General features: G+C 32.2%; 1 protein-coding gene across 1 annotated transcript in view; it reads left to right on the forward strand.

The window, feature by feature from the left end:
• The window catches only part of EPC2 (enhancer of polycomb 2), a 105,949-nt gene extending 84,379 nt beyond the window's left edge, over window positions 1-21,570 (forward strand). The window contains exons 6-14 of the mRNA XM_039855812.1: window positions 3-135; window positions 2,321-2,512; window positions 5,800-5,889; window positions 7,104-7,249; window positions 7,359-7,702; window positions 15,384-15,520; window positions 17,003-17,162; window positions 18,131-18,464; window positions 19,379-21,570. Of these exons, the coding sequence (XP_039711746.1) occupies window positions 3-135; window positions 2,321-2,512; window positions 5,800-5,889; window positions 7,104-7,249; window positions 7,359-7,702; window positions 15,384-15,520; window positions 17,003-17,162; window positions 18,131-18,464; window positions 19,379-19,451 (1,609 nt within the window). The 3' untranslated portion in view covers window positions 19,452-21,570. The remainder of the gene's footprint in view (window positions 1-2; window positions 136-2,320; window positions 2,513-5,799; window positions 5,890-7,103; window positions 7,250-7,358; window positions 7,703-15,383; window positions 15,521-17,002; window positions 17,163-18,130; window positions 18,465-19,378) is intronic.
• Window positions 21,571-21,918: the final 348 nt, after the last annotated feature.

A 21,918-nucleotide genomic window follows, 5' to 3' on the forward strand; every position in this document is an offset into this window, starting at 1 on the left:
AGATATCATTTGGGAGACTATGGTGGTGAAATCCTTAATGAAGTGAAAATCAATAGATCTGAAAAAGAGTTATATGCCACTCCAGCAACTCTTCATAATGGAAATCATCACAAAGTCCAAGAATGTAAAACTAAGGTGAATATCCTCAGGAAGTATGTATGGTAATATTGATCGCACAGTTATTGGTTTCTGTAGTTGTCGTAGTATAGTTTGGTTAAAGAAGAAAGTAGCGAACATGTATTTAGTTCTTACTATCTTCCAAGCACTTTGCTAGGAATTTTATATACATATAACTCATTAATCCTTATAACAACCCATTGAGATCGATTTTACTTCTGTGTGACTTCTAAATCAAATAACCAATAAGTGGCAGATTCAAGGTGTGGGTCCAGGTCTAACACCAAAGACCATGTGCTTTCCACTATGAGATCTGCTTCCCTAGAAAATAAGGGTGTAAAGTTTAGTTATTATCACTAGCTTCAGCAAATCCTACATGGTACTGGCAGGCATCAGAAACTAAAATTAAAACTTTCTTCATTGAAACTATTGGAAGTTATTCTTGTTGTCATAATTATTGCCAAAACCAGCATTCATCAATTGCTATCTACCTTGAATGATTTGAAAAAGTCCTCTAACATCTAGCTTACAATTTCTTCTAATAAAGAACCAGACTTAGTGATCAATTCAATCTCTTAGATTAAAGAATTATATTTATTCAATATTTACTTGGCATATTTAATTATTCAGTTATATTTATTCAGTATTCACTTGGTACATTAATTGAAGTATTCAACAGATATATAAAAATTAGTAAGAATTAATTTTAGGAGCCTAGATTTAAATAAGAAACAGGTATTGACTGAAACGTTAGACAATAGAGCTTTACTGTGTAGCAAGATTTAAAAAGTGACTTAGGATGTTTGTGGAAAATTCATCTTTTAAAAATGTAGTCAATCCTCATTTTTGTGGGTTCATTCTTAAAAGTCAAGGAAGAAGGTGGAGCAGGAAGACTCCTCCTTTATTCAACTCATATCAGTTCAAACACCAAAGTTCTTTCTTATTAATCACAGGCATTTAGCCCAACTACCTGATTCCCTTAAAATCACACTTGCCTCTATAGCCAAAAATGTTATCAATGCAATAAATGTTATTTTTCTTATTTTTTTAAATCCATTTAATATAAATCAGTGCTTTTCCTAGGTTTGTGATTGGTAGGCATAGAATATGAAAATCTCAACCCAGAATTATTGACAGAATCAGCCTTTATCATATATTGATTCTTAATTTAGATCATCTCTAAGAATAAAGAAACACTCAGCCTTTTAAATACTAATTTTAGAGATATGGTTGCATTCATCATTGCTCTACCATCTTTCACATAGTTAACTATATTTACTTTCTCACACATCCCACTTAAGATATAAGTAGTTTCCAAGAAGTTGAGATTTTCTTTTTGGTGTCGTAGCTATATCCATTCTATGAACAGTTTATATCTCACTAAGTAATTTGTCATTTAAGCAGCATTTTCTTTGTGTGTGTCATTTTTTACCCTAATGCAATTTCAACAAAAATCTAGGCTACGTGAAGAAATGTATGACTTTCTAAATATTTTTAACCTTTTCATACTGTTTGTAATTTGGTGCTTAAAAGAATCATTTTCAAACTTTTTAAAGTGGTAGGTCCTTTTTAGTAAAAGGAATAGCAGTATGTAAAAACAGAACAGAGCTACTCTGTTGAAGAGAGGCAGAGCCAGTCTCTGCCAGATGGCCTCTGAAGTACCAGCACAACTCTGGGTTACTTGAGAACAGTTTGATTATTGTTTAATTGAGGTAGTAATTATACATTCTAAAAAGTGAAGTTTTTTTCTAGTTAATAAGCTTATTTTCTTTAAAAATTGACTTTTTTAAAATTGGAAATAAGCAAAGAAATGAATTAGTGAATTCATAATCTTATTCGTTACTTTAAAAAGTTATTAATTTTCATCATTAGTACAGTGAATGTAAATAAAATTAAAATCAAATGTAAATACTTTTTAAATGCTGGATTGTGTAATAGTAATTTTTAAAAATCACTAACATTTTAGTTTAAGTATTAATAACAATATAAAAAGCAAATCTAAGTACCATAATTATTTTTTATCATAACTTGCAGAAAGCAAAACCTTTCAGTTTATGATCACATAATTTTTGTGTATTAAAAACAGTAAATAAAATCATCTCCTGGGTAAAAATGTATGTTTTTCAAAGAGCAGTATAGTTTTTCATGATTTCTAAAATGATTTTCATTTTTTCCTTTGGGGGAAAAATCGTCTTGTAAACAGCACCCTCATCATTTGTCTTTGAAAGAAGAGGCTTCTGATGTGGTTCGTCAAAAGAAGAAGTACCCAAAGAAGCCTAAAGCAGAGGCTTTGATAACATCTCAGCAACCCACTCCTGAGACATTGCCTGTGATCAATAAGAGTGACATTAAGCAATATGACTTTCACAGCTCAGATGAAGATGAATTTCCACAGGTGCTTGTTTTAAAACTGTTTTAAAGACATTTTCTTCTAGTCTTTTATTGCTCTACTTTAAAACATAATTCACATCTGAGAGTTTTGATTCTTGCTTTCTTCATCTAAAGGTATAGCATAAACATCTTCCACATTATGTATATCGCCACTGAAATAGTATTTATTTTTTGTTATTTCTCATCATCAGTAGGATAGACTTTATTTCATTATGGAACATTTAGGTGGTTTTCAGTTTTCCCCTTTATAAAAATGAGCATTCCTGTCTTTCCTCTGTATTTAAAATAGATTATTAGGAATTGAATTACTGAACCAAAGATTATCAATATTTTAAGATATTAAATATGTAATTGTAAATATTCACTAACAATAATAATTCCCTTTCATCATGTTCCATTAGCATATTTAACAACTTTTAATGTTAATTTTGCTAATTCGTTTGGCAATAACTATTTGATTATAAAGAAGATTTAGAAGAATTGGTTCAAGTTTTAACTTATGAAGATAATTCTTTGGTTTATATTGCAACAGTTTTATATCAAAATGTTCTCAATTAAAATCTTAATTTTACTTTCATAAGTGATATATTTAAAATAAGACCTTAATTGTATATATTAAAGGATCAGTTTTTAAAAATAATAATATTTAGCACCTGGTATAGCAATATTCTTTTTTTTCACTTTTCTATATGGTATAGGAAACATAAAGAGAATACTGTAACAGACAAGCTTTTATCATATTTTAACATTCTGACCTTCTTTGAAAGAAAAATTTTTAAAAACCAACATCACAAATATGTTTGGAAGCAAGACTGTTTATAAAACACTACATTGTTATAACTATTTAAAATCTAGAGTTTGTATAAAATGTGTTCTTTGACTAGGTTATATTTTTTTTACTCTTTTGTCACTGATGTGGGTTTTGTATCCTAGATAATATTTAGCATTCATATGAATTTTTACAAATGCACAAAGATGTGTTTAATTTAGTATGCTCTTGAAAAGCACGTAATGAAATAATTCATTACTTTTGTCAGAGGATCATCCAATTAAATGCCAGCAGGACTTTGAATAGCCATGGAACTTTAATTAAATGACCATTTTGAAGGTATGAGGGAGATAATGTCCTAACAAGTAGTAGTTTTCCAGAGAGAGAGGAAAGGGCTCTAGGCAGAGAAAACAGCATGTTAGAGACAACTGCTAGCAATTTGACATTGCTGGAGCATAAAACACAAAGGGAAGAAAGGGTGAACAGAATGATACCTGGAGTAGTAGCCAGGTGGCAGATGGCCTCTGTCTACATTATACATATTGGCAAATTATTAAAGAATTTTAAGTCAGAATATAACATGGTATTTAAATGTGTGTGTGTACATATATATATGTATGTATATGAATGATAGCCTTATATTGGTACTAATGAGAGCCTATGATACTTTGCTGTACATTCCTAGGCCTTTAAGAATGATGCCATGGGATACTCTGACCCCTAGAAACTTTTTCCTGAAACGTAAATTCTTACGTTTATTCATGTAGTCTACAGCCCTCATCCCCATATGAAAATTACATTTTGAAACTTGTGGTTCCTCTAATTCCTTGTACTAGATCTTTTACAACCCTCATTCATTTTTTATAATGGTATCCTCATGTTGCTTAAGAGTTAAGTATTTGCCTATAGTTAGACCTCATTCAGTGAGGCAACTGTTTAGAATGTAGTCTCTCAAAATCAGGAATTTGTTGATAAAAAAAATCATTAAAATAATCGCATGCTTCTTCTTTGTCCAATAAACAAGGAAAAGGGGAGCTTTAAGAGAACAAACATTTTAACCAGACTTACCCAACTGATTTCGCAGCATAGCAGAACTAAATATCTTCTCTCTTCTTGGTCATACTTTGATTCTCCTAAAATGGCTCTCTCTTCCTATGACTCAGACTAAATCCTGGAATCCACTCCTAAGGAATGGTGGTTGGGAGCAAGGGTTGGTATACATTATGCAAAGAATTTTTAAGACTTTGCAACACTTCCTGTGTGTATTTTAGAAGAGGTAGATGATTTGCAAAGGAACCAAAGTGTAAAAATCACATTTGGGATTTCCTTTCAAGTTTCAGGTTTGGAGCATGGTTCCCCAGGAAGAAGAATCAGCCCTAGCTTACTGTTTCTGTGTCTCCCCCATAGGGCTGGTGGAGGTATATTGGAACCTCAAACAAATGCCTTTCTCCCCTGGATGACCCTGCTCTGTGGTAATTACCACAGTTTGGAAATAATGTGGAGAAAACATTTTTCCTCTCAAAATAGGAAGAGAGGGATTTGTGAGGTTCAAAAATTTCCAAGTAAATATGTATGAGCCAGCGTTGTCAGAAAGAGATGTACTCCAAAGTGAAATTGCGAGACAACTGAAACTTAAGTACCAAAACTTTTTTTTTTTTTTAATTTTAACCATAGTGGGTAGAAATTTATATAAACCATATTTATTTCCTTGCCATATCAGAGTATATTTGTATATCATTTAATCTGTTTTGGATGGCATTTATAAAGTGTGCTATAATGTATCATTGCTGCCCTAGGGGTTCACTTAGATTATCTAGGGATTTGACCTAATACCACATGGTCCCAGGCAGAATGTTTTTTAATATGTGACAGCTTTTTGAAGGTCTTTATTTTTTCTACGCTGTCAAATTGTAGGCTTATCACTTCTCTCTGCAACCAGTCTGCTTACCTTCAGCAACTCTTCTTTCCTCTTCTAGCTTTCTGCTTCTAATTTGCTAAGTTTAAAAAGTAATTTTTAAAAAATAAGTGGAGAAATAAGGGACACCCTTTTGAGTAAAATGTATGGCCTTTATGGCGTTTGAGGGGACTATTTATATGCCTGTTTTTACTTCCTAGTTTTTGCTTTTATTACCAAGAGATGGATAAAAACACACCTACTTATAAGTGAAACATAACTGTCATAATGAAGTATTTATGGCTACATACATTATTTACTAAATATAAGTGGGATCTATAAAAACTATACTGATTCTTTTTAAGTTTATAGCAGTTGACAAGTTTAGAAGCAATTAAGCAATACCATGTAAATTTACCTGCAAGAACTAATCCATTAAAAATAATCATTTTTCACCATAGAAAATTTCTGCTAGTCTTTAAATGCTTTGGAGAATTTACTGCCCTGCTGTATGTAACGTAAGAATAATTTACTGTTTGTAATCAGATTCTAATTTTAGACCATTACAAAGATTTATCTACTGACTTTTGATAACTTAAATGGAATGTCTCATGCCTCTTTTTTCTAGGTACCATCCCCAGTATCAGAACCTGAAGAAGAAAATGATCCTGATGGTCCCTGTGCTTTCAGGAGGCGAGCAGGATGCCAGTATTATGCTGTAAGAACTTAATTTTTTGTGGTGTTTTTGCGAATTAGAAGTAATAGGTAACTCTTGTCAAGATTACTTAGTCTTGATCTAAAAATGGGAAACCCATCAGCATTTTTTACTTACTATTCCCTATGCAGATACCAGTAAACAATGTTCAAAGGTACTGAATTCTTTCAAAGGATATCAGAATCCTTTACTTGGAAATTGATGCCGCATATTTTAGAAATCTAGTTTCACTTTGGGCTTTAACTATAGCTATAGTTCAGCAATTACAAAAAATTACTCACTGTGTCTTACTGGTTAGGTAAGCCCAGAGTCTCTAATTGAACCTTTTATGACTGCTAAGTGTTTACTGAAATTTACTGTTAGGCAAGCCCATCTTGTGCATACATACCCAATAAGTATCAAACATAAAGGAGTCATTTTTAAACTTTCCTCATGGCAATATTTTATCAAGTTATTATCGTCATAATTTTTTAACACACTTAGAAATTATTTTGTGCTATAAAATCAAGTTTTGGTATAGCATCATATCAAGGAATGTCCCTAACTCCCAAATGCTCAGGTTTTCAGATAAGGTATTAACTATAGAGTTAGAGGATGGCTTGTGGACACCATTCGTCTTATTGCATTACGGTAAACATATACATTTAAAACTTTTTCAAAGTGTGTGTGTTTAATGTAGAAGAGGTAAGGAGCTGTTTACAATTTCTGCTAATGAGAGAAAGGGGGAATTATTATAAAAGGGGACAGAAAGTGGTAAGACACCCCAAAAAAAACAGAATAATAAAGGGAATAGGAAGGCAAAGAAATGGAATATACATTCTTTAAAGAGGAAGTGCATGCTTAAAGTGTAATTTTTGATCCAAAAAATTTTCCTTCTGATTTATCTCAATAGGAAGCCTATAAACTACTAACTTTACTATCTCTACTTTTCTACATATTTGATAAAAGCTATATTTTATAAAGATGTATTTCTTTTTAAAATATAATACACCCTAATTATATTTATAAGCTAAATTCAGTTTGAGTTATTTTGGTGCATGAACTTTTGATTGAGTTTTATAAAATTTTACCTGGTTAATATTATTTAAACTTCAATTTTACAGTTCATATCTAAGTTTGGATCTAATATTGCTGTAGTTACTTTATTTTTATCATGATTTAGTATTTCTTTATTTCACATTTACTCCATGAACTTTAATTTTTTTCTTTCTTTGCAGCCGCGTTTAGACCAAGTTAACCATTCATTTGAAAATTCAGAATTGGCAAATTTGGATAAGTTGAGATATAGGCATTGCCTTACGACACTCACAGTCCCAAGAAGATGTATAGGATTTGCAAGGAGGCGAATTGGCAGAGGTGGAAGGTAAAGTATTTATATTGACCTAGATTTTGTTTACAAGCTGGAAGGGATGATATAGAGAAAATGTTATTAAGTTCTTTCAGATAATAATTGGTTTCATATTGCTTTTCAGGGTCATAATGGACCGAATATCCACAGAACATGACCCAGTCCTGAAACAGATAGACCCTGAAATGCTGAATGGTTTTTCAAGCTCTTCCCAAACTATAGACTTTTCTTCTAATTTCTCTCGGACCAATGCTTCCAGTAAACATTGTGAAAATAGACTGTCCCTTTCTGAAATATTAAGCAATATCAGATCATGTCGACTACAGTGTTTCCAGCCAAGGCTACTAAATGTACAGGAAAGTGATAGTGAAGAATGTACCTCAAGAAAACCAGGGCAGACTGTGAACAATAAAAGAGTCTCTGCAGCATCTGTAGCTTTATTGAACACCAGCAAGAATGGCATATCAGGTAAGCTGTTACTTTGTTGAATGTATATCCTTATATTCTTTGTTTCTTAATTTTGATTATCTACTCAATAAACTCTCAAGGTAAATTTTGAAAGTTCATTTTCATAATCCTAATGAGAACAGCAATTTTATCGTAACCTACTACATGTTTTTTCCAACCTAAGAAGCTAAACCTCATTATTGTGGTTCACATTTTAACCAAAACGTCCTCATACCTATAAAACTACTGACTTGTATTTTGAAAGTATATGTCTGGTATGGTGAATATGTAGGCAGAATGCATAGAGATCCCTATGGGCAAAGTGGTTATAAGCTGCAACCAGATCATCATAGCGTAATATTGTCTGCTCTTGTTGAAGAAAATTTTCATTTTAATGTATTAACTTTGCTTAAATGTGGCCATTGCTCCTTGAGAGTACTGTTGAAGGCTTTCTTTCCAAAAAATGATTTTTAAGAAGCTCCCTGTGAATAGTTATAATTTTTTTTCTGATTACTTACCTCTAATTGACATTAGAAAATTTCTTTCATTTTGAGACTCATGGTGTTCAAATTAGTTTAATATTTTCTATTGCTTGTACATTGTAAATAATATATAATATCTGGAGAATCTAATCAAATGTAATTTTGATTTGTTTCCTCCTGTGGATAGTCTGTCATATGTATGCAAGTATGTATAATTTATAAATATTCTCATATGTGTACATTGCAAATAATGCATGGTATCCAGAGACAGAACTAGATGTGACTTAACTTATATCATTGATATCCTTTCTTTTTGTAAAACGTATATATTTCTAAATTATTTCTTGGATGGTGCATTTTAGTATGCAAAATTATGTTAAACATTTAAAAATGATTTTAAATCATTTTAGCTTGAAATTTGGTCTCAATAGTGTTCCGTCTTTTTAGTTACTGAACTGCGTATTTTCAGACTTGACTAGACATTTATCTGTTTAAAGTTTATAATGGAAAATTGGATTTTTTGAATGATTGGAAGTTGGCATATCATTTCTCCAAATTAGTTGGTTAATTTTCTCCTAAACGTACTTAGGTAAGGAAAATGCCATCTTGTTATATAAAGTTCATGAGTCTGTGAACTTTAATGAGCTTTTGAAGCTGAAATGGAGAAATACTAATATGATCTTGTGATGGCAAGGTTTTTAGAAATCTAAAGATAATAGGAAGTTGATGAATATTAAGATCTTTTTTCCAACCAACTCAAATTATTTATCTGAACTAGAATTTCTGTACCAAAAAGGTCTCAAAATAATTCTTGCCAAAAAGAGAGTTTAAAAACCTATCAATGTAGACATTTATAATTTTAACCATAGAATGAATTTCTTCTCCACCAATGTATATCATACCCAAAAATGATTTAATATGTTTCTTCTCTACTTGAGCATGACCACATATTTTTAGCTTTCTGATATACATTTTCGATAAACTTCAGATCTGTTTGACTTACCTCTTTTCCAGAAAATGGATATTTATTGCATATTATTGTATCATCAATACTCTAGTGATCCAGAATAAAACTTAATGTAACTTAAATAATTTTATAATCAGCTCTAGAATTTTATTACACTACATTAGCATAAAATACATTTTTAAAATATCACAATAAAATGCACTTCTCAGGGAACTTAAATCACAATGTTAAAAAATCATAGCATCATAGATAATAAGATTTTTTTACTTTTGCCTTTCCCCTACCATCAGAAAAAGTGTTTTTGGTCTGTATAATTTTTCCAGTCTTATGTTCTTTAGTACTGTCCACATAGTACTGTTTCTTCCTTTGAAAAATTTCAAGGCTTAAGCAACAGCTAAGGTACATTAGAATTAATTTTTTTAATCACTTTTCAAATATATATTTAATTTTTGTTGCTAGAGTAAAGGATTTTGTTTTCCTTCTCTGCTTAGTGTGCTCCTCTAGTCATTGAAGCCACAGGTTTTTTTGTTGTCATCGTTGTTTTTAACAATTTTGTTTTGTTTCAAAATATTAGGCATGAATATATAAATGCATAATAAATCTTTTAATAACATTTTTGTAAATAATTAAAAAGCTATGGCAATTTTAAGTACCCATCTGTACCAGTTATATTCATTACATAGTTTTCTCAGTTCTGGTTAGATAATTTTAAATAGATTCACTTACAATTCGATCAATATTGATAGAAATTTCTTCATCTTCCTAAAGCAAAAGATATTGATACAACTTTTAGAAAGACGTCTTTTTATATTTGATGAACATATACAAAAGGATCGAACCCTCCTGTATTTAGTTTTTTTTAAGCTATGTGTCTTTTACACTTGATCTTCTGCTTATTAATTGACTTGGTCCTGAAAGCATGTGTCTTTAAGAGTAACAAGGCTGACACAGGATTATATTTTTAACTGGCAGAGATTATCACTGAGCTAGACAAATTATAAGGACTGAATTGTCTATTTCACAGCCGGGAAATTCAGCAAATAAATGATTTAATTTATGGTAGCGTTGATAAACTTGACAGTAATACTAATTTGTATCACAAGTTCCTTAGTTCTTAAAAAAACTTGAACTTGTGGACTAGTGGCAAAGAATTTACTTTTATGTTGTTAATAACCTAGTTAATGTTTTTCAAGTCATCCCTGTATCCTAAGTATATTCCAATTATTATTTTCGATATCATACATTAAAGACTTAAAAGAGAACAAATTGAAATATGTATTCTATGTCTTAGAAGAACTAAAACAAAGGATTTCATTTTAAAGCAAAAAGATTTGTCTTGTTAACTATTAAAATAAAGGTATGTTTTCTAAATTGAAAAGTTCTCAAAGAATAGAATCTGGACAGAAAGGAAAGATAGATTGTGCTGAAAATGGCAAGTGAATCACCAAGGAAAATTACTTTCATACATAATTATTTAGGATCTATTATGTGCAAAGCACTATATTGTTTAAGAGTTGCAAAGTTTTACACGGTAATAATCCTTACCTTCAGGGGTTTACAGCACATGGCAAATACTACATTCTTTACATAAATAGATGATAAGATTTTAGTCATTTGAAAGTACAGTATTATTTAACTATTCTCTTTAGATGCTGTTCTTAAATCCAAACCTCAGTAAACTGTAGTTCACATCTAAAAGTAGCTTTGCATGCTCAGGTTTGAAGGGCTGGATTAATTTATGCTTAATCTTGGTTTTGACTCATGCATGATTGCAAATTAGTGTATTTTTTTATTTTCTCACTTGTCTTAGTGTACTAAGTAGATAGATACCAGAAGCCTTTTTGACCAGCTTCAAATATCTCAATTTATAAAATCATCAACATTTGGGACAGTTTTCTAAAAGAAATTCCCTATTTTTCAGTTTTCCGGTTTCCCTTCCCTTTCTTTCTTAAATTGCTATAAAATGTTTGCAAGCATAAAAGTTTTAGGACAGATAGAACTATGTTTTAACAATTGGCCAAGGTCATCACAAGGATTTGTTTTTTTCAAGTTAGGGTCACTTCCAAAGATGAGAAATGAATTCAGACTTCAAGAATTAAAAGATTTTAGTTTGACTACTAAAGGAAATAATACTGAAAATTCAGTTGTAGCTATTTAGCTTCAGTGTCAGAAGTTTAAATGGACCTTTAGTCTGTTTTATTTATTCTCACATCTTATTTGTTCCTCATTCTCCTCACCCTCACCTCACCTCCTGTCTCCACCTTCTCTAACCCCACCTTCTCTAACTCCATAGTTTTGCAGTTTATTTTTTAGTTTGTTAGTTTGCCATTAGTTGTGAGAGTTACATATTATAGAAAGTGTATAGTCCCGAACACGTAGTGCCAGCTTTCAAGGATTGGGAGATTTGTCCTCAGAATAGTTGCAGTGGTTTATGTAACCTTTCACCTGATTCCTCACTATGACCTGGAAGGTTTAAAATAGGATCTCCCTCCCCGTCCCCATTCCCCAGTCCCCATCCCCCAGTACAGCCCCAGCTCTGACTTTACAAACAAACAAAAATTGCATATAGTCTGCATTGCTTCAGTAAAGCATATTTAAAATTTTTTGTAATAAAGACCTCTATCTGGTTGATGAAGAAATGCTGGATAATACATTGTTTTGACTTATTGATAATCTTTACTACCACATTAGGTGGGAAAGATGATAATTGGGCAACCTAACAGACCATATATAGGAACCACATGCCTGAAAGGTAAAGAAAGATGAAATAAGAGATGCCAAGGACCTTTGAAAAAAGAATCAACATTCCAAGGATTGTGACTAGTGTTCTAAGAAAAGGTATCTGGATTCATCTGAGGAATAAAGCAAACTGATAAATCCAAGATAGATAATGGACCACATATAAAAAGATAGCTTGAAAGGTTAGGGGCTTTAGTGAAAAACAAAATATTTAGAAGTGTAAGTATGTCACTAAGGTACAGAATGGCACATTTACATACATAAAAAGGAAAATCTGTAATACGTATGTATACCTATTAGAATATGTTAGTCAGGGAGATTTGCAAAACTATTTACTTAGGGAAAGAAATACTTCCCATTTGTCTGGAATAGTGAAATATTGCCACCTTCATCAAACATTCAGATTTGCGGATACTTTTAAACCGATAGGACTTGGAGGGGGGAGGGGGAGGTTTATGACCAGCATGAATTTTCACTTTTAAGCTAGCAACTTAAGAGCAGCTAGTGCAAATAACTTGGGTTGGCCCTACGCAACTGAAGCAGATTAAGGTTTCTCTTCTGTACCTTCCCACTTCCCTTTTGCACCTCTACCACCCCACTGCCACCTGCCCAAAGCTGGGCCCCAACCCTATATCTCATTCCTAAACAGATTTCTTCACACTATAATTAGGACCTTTTCCTGATGTATTTTGATGTTTGCCTCTTGATGATTCAAAGTCAGTGTAAGAAGTAAATCTCATAAAGTATTTCAGTAATTTTTGAAAGGAAAAATAATTAGTGGAAAAGGTACTTTCAATCAAATTACCATGTTCCACCTACCAGTAAGTCAAACCTAAGAATGGTAATTCAGTACTCCGTCTGTACCACAAAAACCATACTTTTCTTACCACTTTCCATTCACCCTAACAAAATGAAAGCAAGTCAGAAAGGATGCTTTGTACATGTTCTATTTTTGTCTGAAGAGTTGAAATAAAACTAATATTCTAGAAAATTCTGAATGAGGAACATCAGCTTGTTAAAATAAATGAAATGAGGAAGAAGAGAAGAAATGAATGTAACTTTTTTAAAGCATATCCATATTATAGAACTAGATAGTTTATAACAGTAATTCTCAACCAGTAATGGAATCAGAGATGAGATTTTTTTGTATCAAAGTCAGCCTAAGTTTTAAAAGGTTAGGAAACACTGACTATTAATTTAAATAATTTGGATTGAGCCTTAGTTGGGATTTTATGAGTTTTCATTGGGAAAAGATGGGGTTCCTGAGCAGATGAATGGTCTCAACAAGATGGTGATAAGTAGATGTATCGCCCCAAACAGACAAGTTTATCAGCATAAATGATCATCTGCTCAGAAAAGCAAATAGAATACCAACAATTGGCAGCACTTTGTTAGCCATGGACTACCAACTGAAAGTAATTTTTTAATTTAAAAAAGATGCAATTTATTCTTTCTACTAATTTAGATACACACTTTATTGCGAATTAGTAAGATTTTATGATTGTCTTAACTTCAAAGGTTTTGGAAAAAGAAAAGATCCTCCTTATTCTCATTTCTCTCTCAATTTTAAAATAGCCACTAAAAGTATATTTTCCTTATTTGTTTATTCCTCACTTAAAGTTAACCATTGTGGCTCTTCCCTTTTTACCACAATGTAAACCTTCGCCCTGGACAAATGTAATGCCGGATCTGAGGGAGTAGACCATGTTAACACCAGATTCCATGTCTGTTTCTTTTGCAATCCTACACTCCTTATACACATAGGACTTAAACAGATTTATTTGGGTTTAATTTTTTTCTTCCTGCCTTTGTATCTAATAAACTATTTTTCATCTCTTTCCCAAGGTTTTCAAACAGCTGGAAATTCGTGAATACTTCACATTTTCATTTGATTTTGAAGATTGTAAATTTAGAATTAAAAATTTTTTTTTCATTTAAAAATAGAACACTTGCAGTGAATTTAACATGTGCAAAGAAAGACATTTGATTTTGTTGGTAATTCAGTAAGATAACTAATGTGTACTTCAAAAATACAGGTAATATTAAAATTTTAGAATGAGTACTATCATAGCCCCAGATTTTTTAATCTTCTAAAAATAAAATCGCTATATATTTAAGAACGGTTTTTCCCTCATTGTCAATACAAATTTTAATGATAATGTGAAACAGAAATGAGGACATATCTAAAGGCTTTGTCCATCTCTGAGGCCAAACTCCCTTTTCATAGAAAATAGACTATACTGTACATAGCTTGTTATATAAGTAATTTACCATCAAAAAATTTTTTTAATTTCCCATTTGTGATCCTACTAAATAAAACACTTTGAGGGTAGTTAAGTAAGCTAGATTAAGGGTATAGTCTCCTGTCTAAACTTTTTTGGTCATATCGATTAGATTTCTCAATTACATTTAAAGGTCAACTCTCATATTAGTTGGTATTTTTTTTATATGTACTTTTTCTTTTCTCCCCAAGGACTTTATAGCAGGGACTCTCTTGATTTATTTTCCCCTGTTGTCACTCTTACCTCTTATTGCAGCATTCTGCATTATAGTAGATAGTAAATACTTGTTGACCGGGTGAAATAGTTGGAAGAGAGGAAAGAAAGCAATAAAGAAAAATAGAGTAAAATGACTTTAGAAGTAAATATATTTTGATGTGATTTAATATTTCTTAACTCTGGTAACAAACTTAATTTCTATGGAAATAGCTCTGTATCCTCTAAATCATTTTATCAGTGATCTACTTAAATATGGAAACTTGTTTACATTTCTTTAAGAAAAACATTTCCTATTACAACTTTTTCTTCGCTAATCTTTTAAACAAAAGTTTTAGATGTCTTGTTTTTATTTGAAATTACTAACTTTTAACACAATTATACCATAATTGATTACATCTGAAGATACATTGTATATTTAATTTTCCGGACACCTCTCTGATTTCTAGCCCACATTTTTATAGATAGGACTTATTTTAGGCATCTTATCTATTGGTTTAAACTATGGTTTATGGTTATGTTAGATGAACTCTTTGTCTTCCACTCTGATTCGTAGTCAGAGAAAAGATATTTTCACTTCAGTGTTATAGATGAAAACCAGCAGTCAGAATCATATACATTCTTGCAGGTAGTCATGCTTTCTTATTACAACTGTAGCATAGTCATTGTTATTATTTGCACTAATAAATCAAAGTTTCTCATTACGTAGTTACCATAAGACAGAGAATTAAGAGTGATCTCAAAGATACTGTCTGAGTCAATGGTAGAATTCTTATATTAGAACTGTGTTATACAGTAAAAACTACATATAAGAACTTTTTTAGCATAAAGTCATGAATATTAGCATAAGCTACTTTGGCTGAAAGATTTGTCATTTTTATTGGGTTCTTTGCTGATGATGTATATTGGTTTCTAATTGCTTTTCATCTTAATTGTGGAATATTTTATGTTGTATTCTACTTGCATTGTAAAAAGTACTTTAAAACATACTTATTTCTGAAATTAATGTTTTTTATCAGTGACAGGGGGTATCACAGAAGAGCAGTTTCAGACACATCAACAGCAGTTAGTTCAAATGCAAAGGCAGCAACTTGCTCAGCTTCAGCAGAAACAGCAATCTCAGCATTCCTCGCAACAGACACATCCAAAAGCACAGGTAAACCTGTCTTTAAATCATGCTTATGTCTCTTCTTTTCTTTCAAAATTAGGTAGTTCTGTTTAATTTTAATCTAGTCACAGAAAATAACCTTAATATCGCCAATCTCTATTTTGGAGATGAAATCTAGGTGTCTTTTTTGTTAATTTACATAATTTTAAGTGACTGGTTTATAGTTTATGAAAGGAGCACAAGAATCAAATATAATATTTTTAATTTAAGAAAAAACTACTTTTTTAAAAGGTTATGAGAATTCATAAAAATAATTATATACTCTTAGAACCATCATTCCCCACCTCTGCTCCCCTCCCCCCCCAAAAAATTTTTTTCAATGATTTAACTTTGCTAATCTCTTCCTAAACTGTATGTTTAAGTGCCAGGTGAATGTGACCCATGAGCTAAAAAGTAATTCTCTTGAATTGTACAATAAATCTTAGCCCCTTGCCCCCTTGAATCACATTTCCCTGAAGAAAAAAATGCAACCAAGTGAGGTTTTCCATAAGCACCACAAAATGAAGACACGGTGGATAAGAAAAAAATACTTTGTAAAACCGTAATTGCCAGAAGAAAGAAGTTCTTTCAACACCTTAATATGAGCCCTGTAAGACTCATTTGGACTTCTGAACTATGTGAGAATAAATTTCTATTGTTTAAGCCACTAAAAACAAAACTGTAACTGAGAAGTATATTTCAAATTTGAGCCATCTGAAAAAAATAAACCTAGTATTTTAGGTCTTACATTTTGTTGCTCCATAATTCTAAAATAATAACTGGATTAACTCATTTTCGTTGTATTCTGTGAACTCTGAGGCCAGCACCTCCTCAGCTCATTCTCAGAGTGTCAGTACACAGACAACCATCAACAACCATCACCGTAGAATTATTCATGCATTGAAAATCTCAGTGATCCTAGGACACCTCAACACTCCCATAACATGCAGGTGGATTTGGGACTGGGCCCACATTGTAAGGCTATTGGCTGTTAGTAAATGCTAACCAGTATTTTACAAAATCAAGGAAAATGGCCATTAAACTTGCCTTTATTTGCTTTCTCTGAGCCTCTTGGGTAACCAGCTTAAAGTATTTTCGGTCTCTACTGCAAAATTAGGCCAAGACATATTTTTTACTTTGTGACAAAAATGACTATTAGTCATCTCTGTGATTTCATTTTGCCCATAGTATCAAGGTTGTCGAGTACTTTTAAAAGCATTCGTTAACCCTTATTGGAAAAATTAATAGAACGTTAAAGGTTTGAGTTTTTTTATCCCCTAGTTCTTTCTTAGAAATAGTTTTTTGCTTCCCAGTTTTTAGTCAATTCCCTGCTTCATATGTCAGAAAAAAGTCTGTAGAGTCCTAGATCTCTTAATATAAACACTTGTAACTGATCAAAATGAAAATGACAACAACCTTTTGGATTTGCCCTTAATATGTTCACGGAATCACATCGTAAAAATTGAGAGTTTAATTTTGTTCATTTTATAGGGCTCAAGCACCTCTGACTGTATGTCTAAAACCCTTGACTCAGCCAGTGCCCACTTTGCTGCATCTGCAGTGGTCAGTGCACCTGTTCCAAGTCGCAGTGAGGTAGCCAAGGAACAAAACACTGGCCACAACAACATAAACGGTGTTGTCCAGCCTTCAGGTAAGCCTGTGGTTTCATGTGGTACTTACTAGCTCAAAGTTGTAACTTGCTGATTTGAGTATGGTTTTTGTCTTTTAAATCTAAAAGGAAAACATTGTACAAGAAGTCAATGAGGACTTCTAGAATTTCAGAATTCAGAAATTCTGGAATTTCTATGGATAGATGTGGTGGAATAGCTGGATGTTTTCTAGAATTCACATAGAACCTGCTTTCTATTTCTTCCTGAACCCACTGCTTACCTACCCATGTTACTCTCCACCCTACTTGTTTTTATCCATGTACTGTCAGTTGCCTCACATCTTAGGAAATGAATTGAGCAAATTGACAGCCATCACTGTGGAATTATTCATGCATTGATAAAAAGCCAAATATAATCCAGGATGGTTTGTCAATAAGTTTGAAATTTAATTTACCTTCCTACTCTTACATATTCATAGACCTGCTTTCACTGACTCCTCCTGTTGATATACAGTATGACTGAAACTGTCTGCTTCTTACTACACCCTGAGTCCTCAGACTTATTGTTCCCATCATCCTTTAACCACTGGTCAGACCTCAATTTTCTACTTACTTTTACATGTACCCACAATCCTGATTGCCCCTTCTTACTGATGTTCTTACATGGGTAAATTCTAATGGAAATCCAGCTACCATTTTTACCTGTCATCAACCTTTAGAGAGGACTTCCCTGTCCTGTTACACAGTTTCCAAATATGGGGGCAGCAGAATACTTTGCAAAGCTCTTTTATGCAAGCCAGGAGAAATAGGGCATCTTTGTTTTGGGGGTTGTAACAGGTAAGTATGTTATACTTACTTGTCAGAAGCTCTCTTTGGAGAAGCTATTGTGTGGAAAGTTAAATTGGCATTTAATTAGAATACAGATGTTTGGATTTATTTTTATTATTAAACTCCTAATTTTTTAAGAGTTTAATATCTCATGACATGAATGATTTTTTTTTCTCTTTCAGGAACCTCTAAAACATTATACTCCACCAATATGGCTTTATCATCCAGCCCAGGGATTTCAGCTGTACAACTAGTCAGGACAGTTGGCCACACCACTACAAACCACTTAATCCCAGCATTGTGCACGAGCAGTCCTCAGACACTTCCCATGAACAATTCTTGCCTGACCAATGCAGTGCACCTCAGTAACGTCAGTGTTGTTTCTCCGGTCAATGTGCATATCAGTACACGGACTTCAGCGCCATCGCCAACAGCCTTAAAACTTGCCACAGTTGCTGCCAGTATGGACAGAGTGCCAAAGGTTACTCCCAGCAGTGCCATCAGCAGCATAGCAAGGTGTGTGTGTGTGTGTGTGTGTGTTTCAAGCATCATTCTATCCCTTTCTGAAAGCTAGCTGTCTTGTGAGAGGAAAAAGACTTATTTTGTTTACTGCTGAAGCAGTAGATATCTGTTAATTGACTTGGTTTTCAACAGATGTTGAGTATCTGGTTAGCATAAAGATCTGTGACTTACATTATTTGTTTGAGGTCACTAGTAGGTGTTTAAATGCCAACCAGAATTGTAAAACCACAAGGAGAAAACCACATCCAACTGGTAACCAAATATATCAAAGAGTCTTATTTTAGAACCTACAGTTACTCTTACATTACTTTATTGTAGTTCAGACAGTCTGGAAGGTTAGAATTATTATTAACTTCCAACTCAGAGTTTTAATTTCCAAATCAAAATCGTGTTTTCTTCAACCTTAAACAAAAAAGGGAAATTAAAATTATCCTATGTATATATTAAAATTGAGAGTATTCTGGGATTAACTAAGTCTAGAATAATATATTGCAGAGTATTTTTTATATTTCTTTCTATGAGACTAATTTAGTCTCATAGAAATCAGAAAAAAAATTGATTTGCATGGATTAATAACTACATAACCTTAAACCTGTAAAATTAAACTATAGCAGAAAGTAATTTAAGTAGTATTGTATTCCTAATGATTATCGTTTTTGAGCATCAAAAGTTCTGTCTATTGTAAAAAACTTGGATTGTCCTATGTCATTTATCTCATAACTGAATTATCACTGGCGTATACTGAAATAATATGTTAAATTTCTTTCTTAATAGGTGTAATCAAGTAATTAGAAATTGGGAAGTACATGTTTAGTTGTAGTTACATAAAAATGTATCTGTAAATACTAAGCAGTAGCATCATATTCTAGAGAATGTTAATGTTTATTTTACTCTTTGCCTTATTATAGAGAGAACCATGAACCAGAAAGATTGGGTTTAAATGGAATAGCAGAGACAACAGTAGCTATGGAAGTGACATAACCTAAAACACGTGGCTTTGACCTGTGCTGATGGTGTGCAGTTATTCATATTCCAGCTGAATGCAAAAGGCGACACTCTGTGGATCACAGAGCATAACAATGGACCTAAATGGACTACAGTATATCGGATGTGTAATCGATATATGATGTATATTTTGTAAAATTGGGAAAATCACTACCTTGTAAAATAGTTTATTTGTATCATCAATATTATTTCTGTTACTTGAATAGTAGATATTCATCATCATGCTTTTGCACTTGAATTTGCAACTGAATGGATTTTAAAAAATAATTCTTTAATGGGATCATGAGCATGAAATGGGATCCTGCATCACTTGTTTTAACTATTTATTTTGCCATGTTTACATTTTGTATCTTGTAAAAATAAATCCAACTTTGTGTCTAAAAAGTTAAAAGATTCATAGCTAGGAAATGAAATTCTTGTAATTTTTTTCTAAAGGAACTGTAAAGTTTTCACTTGGTTCATTTTGTTTCACAATTTGACTAGATGGACTTTTTGGTAAATACTTTAGTGGCATTTCACTGTCAAATATGAAGTTCAAGGCAAAATAGTATTTTCTATTACTGTGCAGGGGAAAGGGATGGATCGATACATGCAAATTTAATGTAGTAACTCACTTTTCCATATATTTTGAATGTATATTTCTATTTATAATACCAGTTTATAAAAAATAATTACACAGAAAAATGGACTAGGAAAAATTATGCATCTAGCACATTTAAACTGTGCAGATATGAAAATTTTTCAAGGATTACATTTTATCTGAAGACTGCATATTTTAACTGGCTTTAAAACTGTAACACACCACATAAAGGATATTTTACCAGGTATGTATTGCATTATATCATTGCAATAATTATTGGAAGTCTAGATATCGAGCCATCCCAGGTGTTGGGAGGGGGGGAGGGTTGTGGCAAGATTGTCTTTTCAATTTTGGAGAGTTTTCCTGTGGCTACAAGGCAAGTAACGGGTTGGAAAAAAGTCTGACTGTAAGCGTTGGACACCTTCATAGTGTAGTGTTTTAGTGACTTTTTTTATACGGTTCTTGTAAATTAGATACGTGTAGTGGTGTTTCAGAATGTTTGTTTATGCACTAGTTCAGACAACTTTCCCTGTTACTTGTTCTTGATAAGTGAAAACTGCAGGGAAATAAAAATACATATCAAAACATGGACATGCTGCATATGTGTTTATTTCACAATGTGCACACAGTATAATTTAAAATTTAAAGGAGATAATAGCACTTAACAGCACTTTTCATTTTCACAGTGCTTTCCAAGCATTAATGAAAAGAATTATAAGAAGCTCATCTGTGGGCACTATTGGGTTTCAAATAATCCAATATAAACTACCTTTGATATGAAAAGTTCTTGAAATATTTTACAGAATGTAAGTAATTTGCAGTGTAACATTCATTGAAATCTCATAAATGAGCCTCATTTTATAAATAAAAGTTTAGAGTAGAATTATATTGCAAGGGGTTTTGTCAAGTAAGTATGGGGAAAATGTAAATATTTTTAATGAATATGATTAAAACCATTTCAAACTTACATAATTTTATACTTTACATTTTTATATCTGCAGTCCTGAAAGTTGTAAATTGATATGTCAGTTGAATTAATGGGTCAAGATTTCTGCCGAGAGTGGTTTTTATTCAGGTCCTAAATGTGTAAAGCAATTTATGGGCAAAACCATAGAAAAAATAAATTTAATTTCTTCCTTGGTTGTGACCTGATAGGATCCATGCTCATTTCTGCCATACTACCTCTGGAGTTACTCATTGCTGATGATATAAAGGAAATAATTTTGATTTGATATGTATTATGACTGTTCATTCTGCTTATAGTTGGATGTATCTCCTTGCTATTAAGAATTTAAAACAACTTTAGTGCCAATTTCAAAGAAAGCTTTTTTTTTCCATTTTACTGAAGCAAAGCATGAAGTGAATTTTCCTTATGTGATATACATGTTATAAATAATTTAAGCAAAACAGAAGAGCTATCCATTTGTACAGTTTCTGGAGATGTGGCAAATCCAGAATTTATCAAAGACTGATGACCAATTTATTTGTCCTTTTTGAAGTAAAATAGAAAAACAAGCCTTCCTTATTTTGGTGGTTGTAACTATTTCACAGATGCTATTTTAGATACTTGCACACACATTTTCCCAGTGTTTTTTAAAAACCTATATGACAGATATTTATTTTCACCTTATTAAATTGAAGAATAGTTTATTTTGCATGGGTCCTCCACTGGGCAATACCACTGTCTCTTGGTTCTCTGAGGAAGCTAGTGTTGTTCACTATAGTTACCTATAGTTCAGGAAGCTCCTAGAGTCCTTGGAGAATGTTTTCTGATAGGATGAGTGGTAAGTTTCTGTATTTTTTTAAACAGGTAACTCTCATGTGCTTGGATAGCTAGTAATTCAATATAGATGCAAAATATAA

Source organism: Pteropus medius, unplaced genomic scaffold, assembly GCF_902729225.1.
Source record: "Pteropus medius unplaced genomic scaffold, Ma_sr-lr_union100, whole genome shotgun sequence".
Lineage (NCBI taxonomy): Eukaryota > Metazoa > Chordata > Mammalia > Chiroptera > Pteropodidae > Pteropus > Pteropus medius.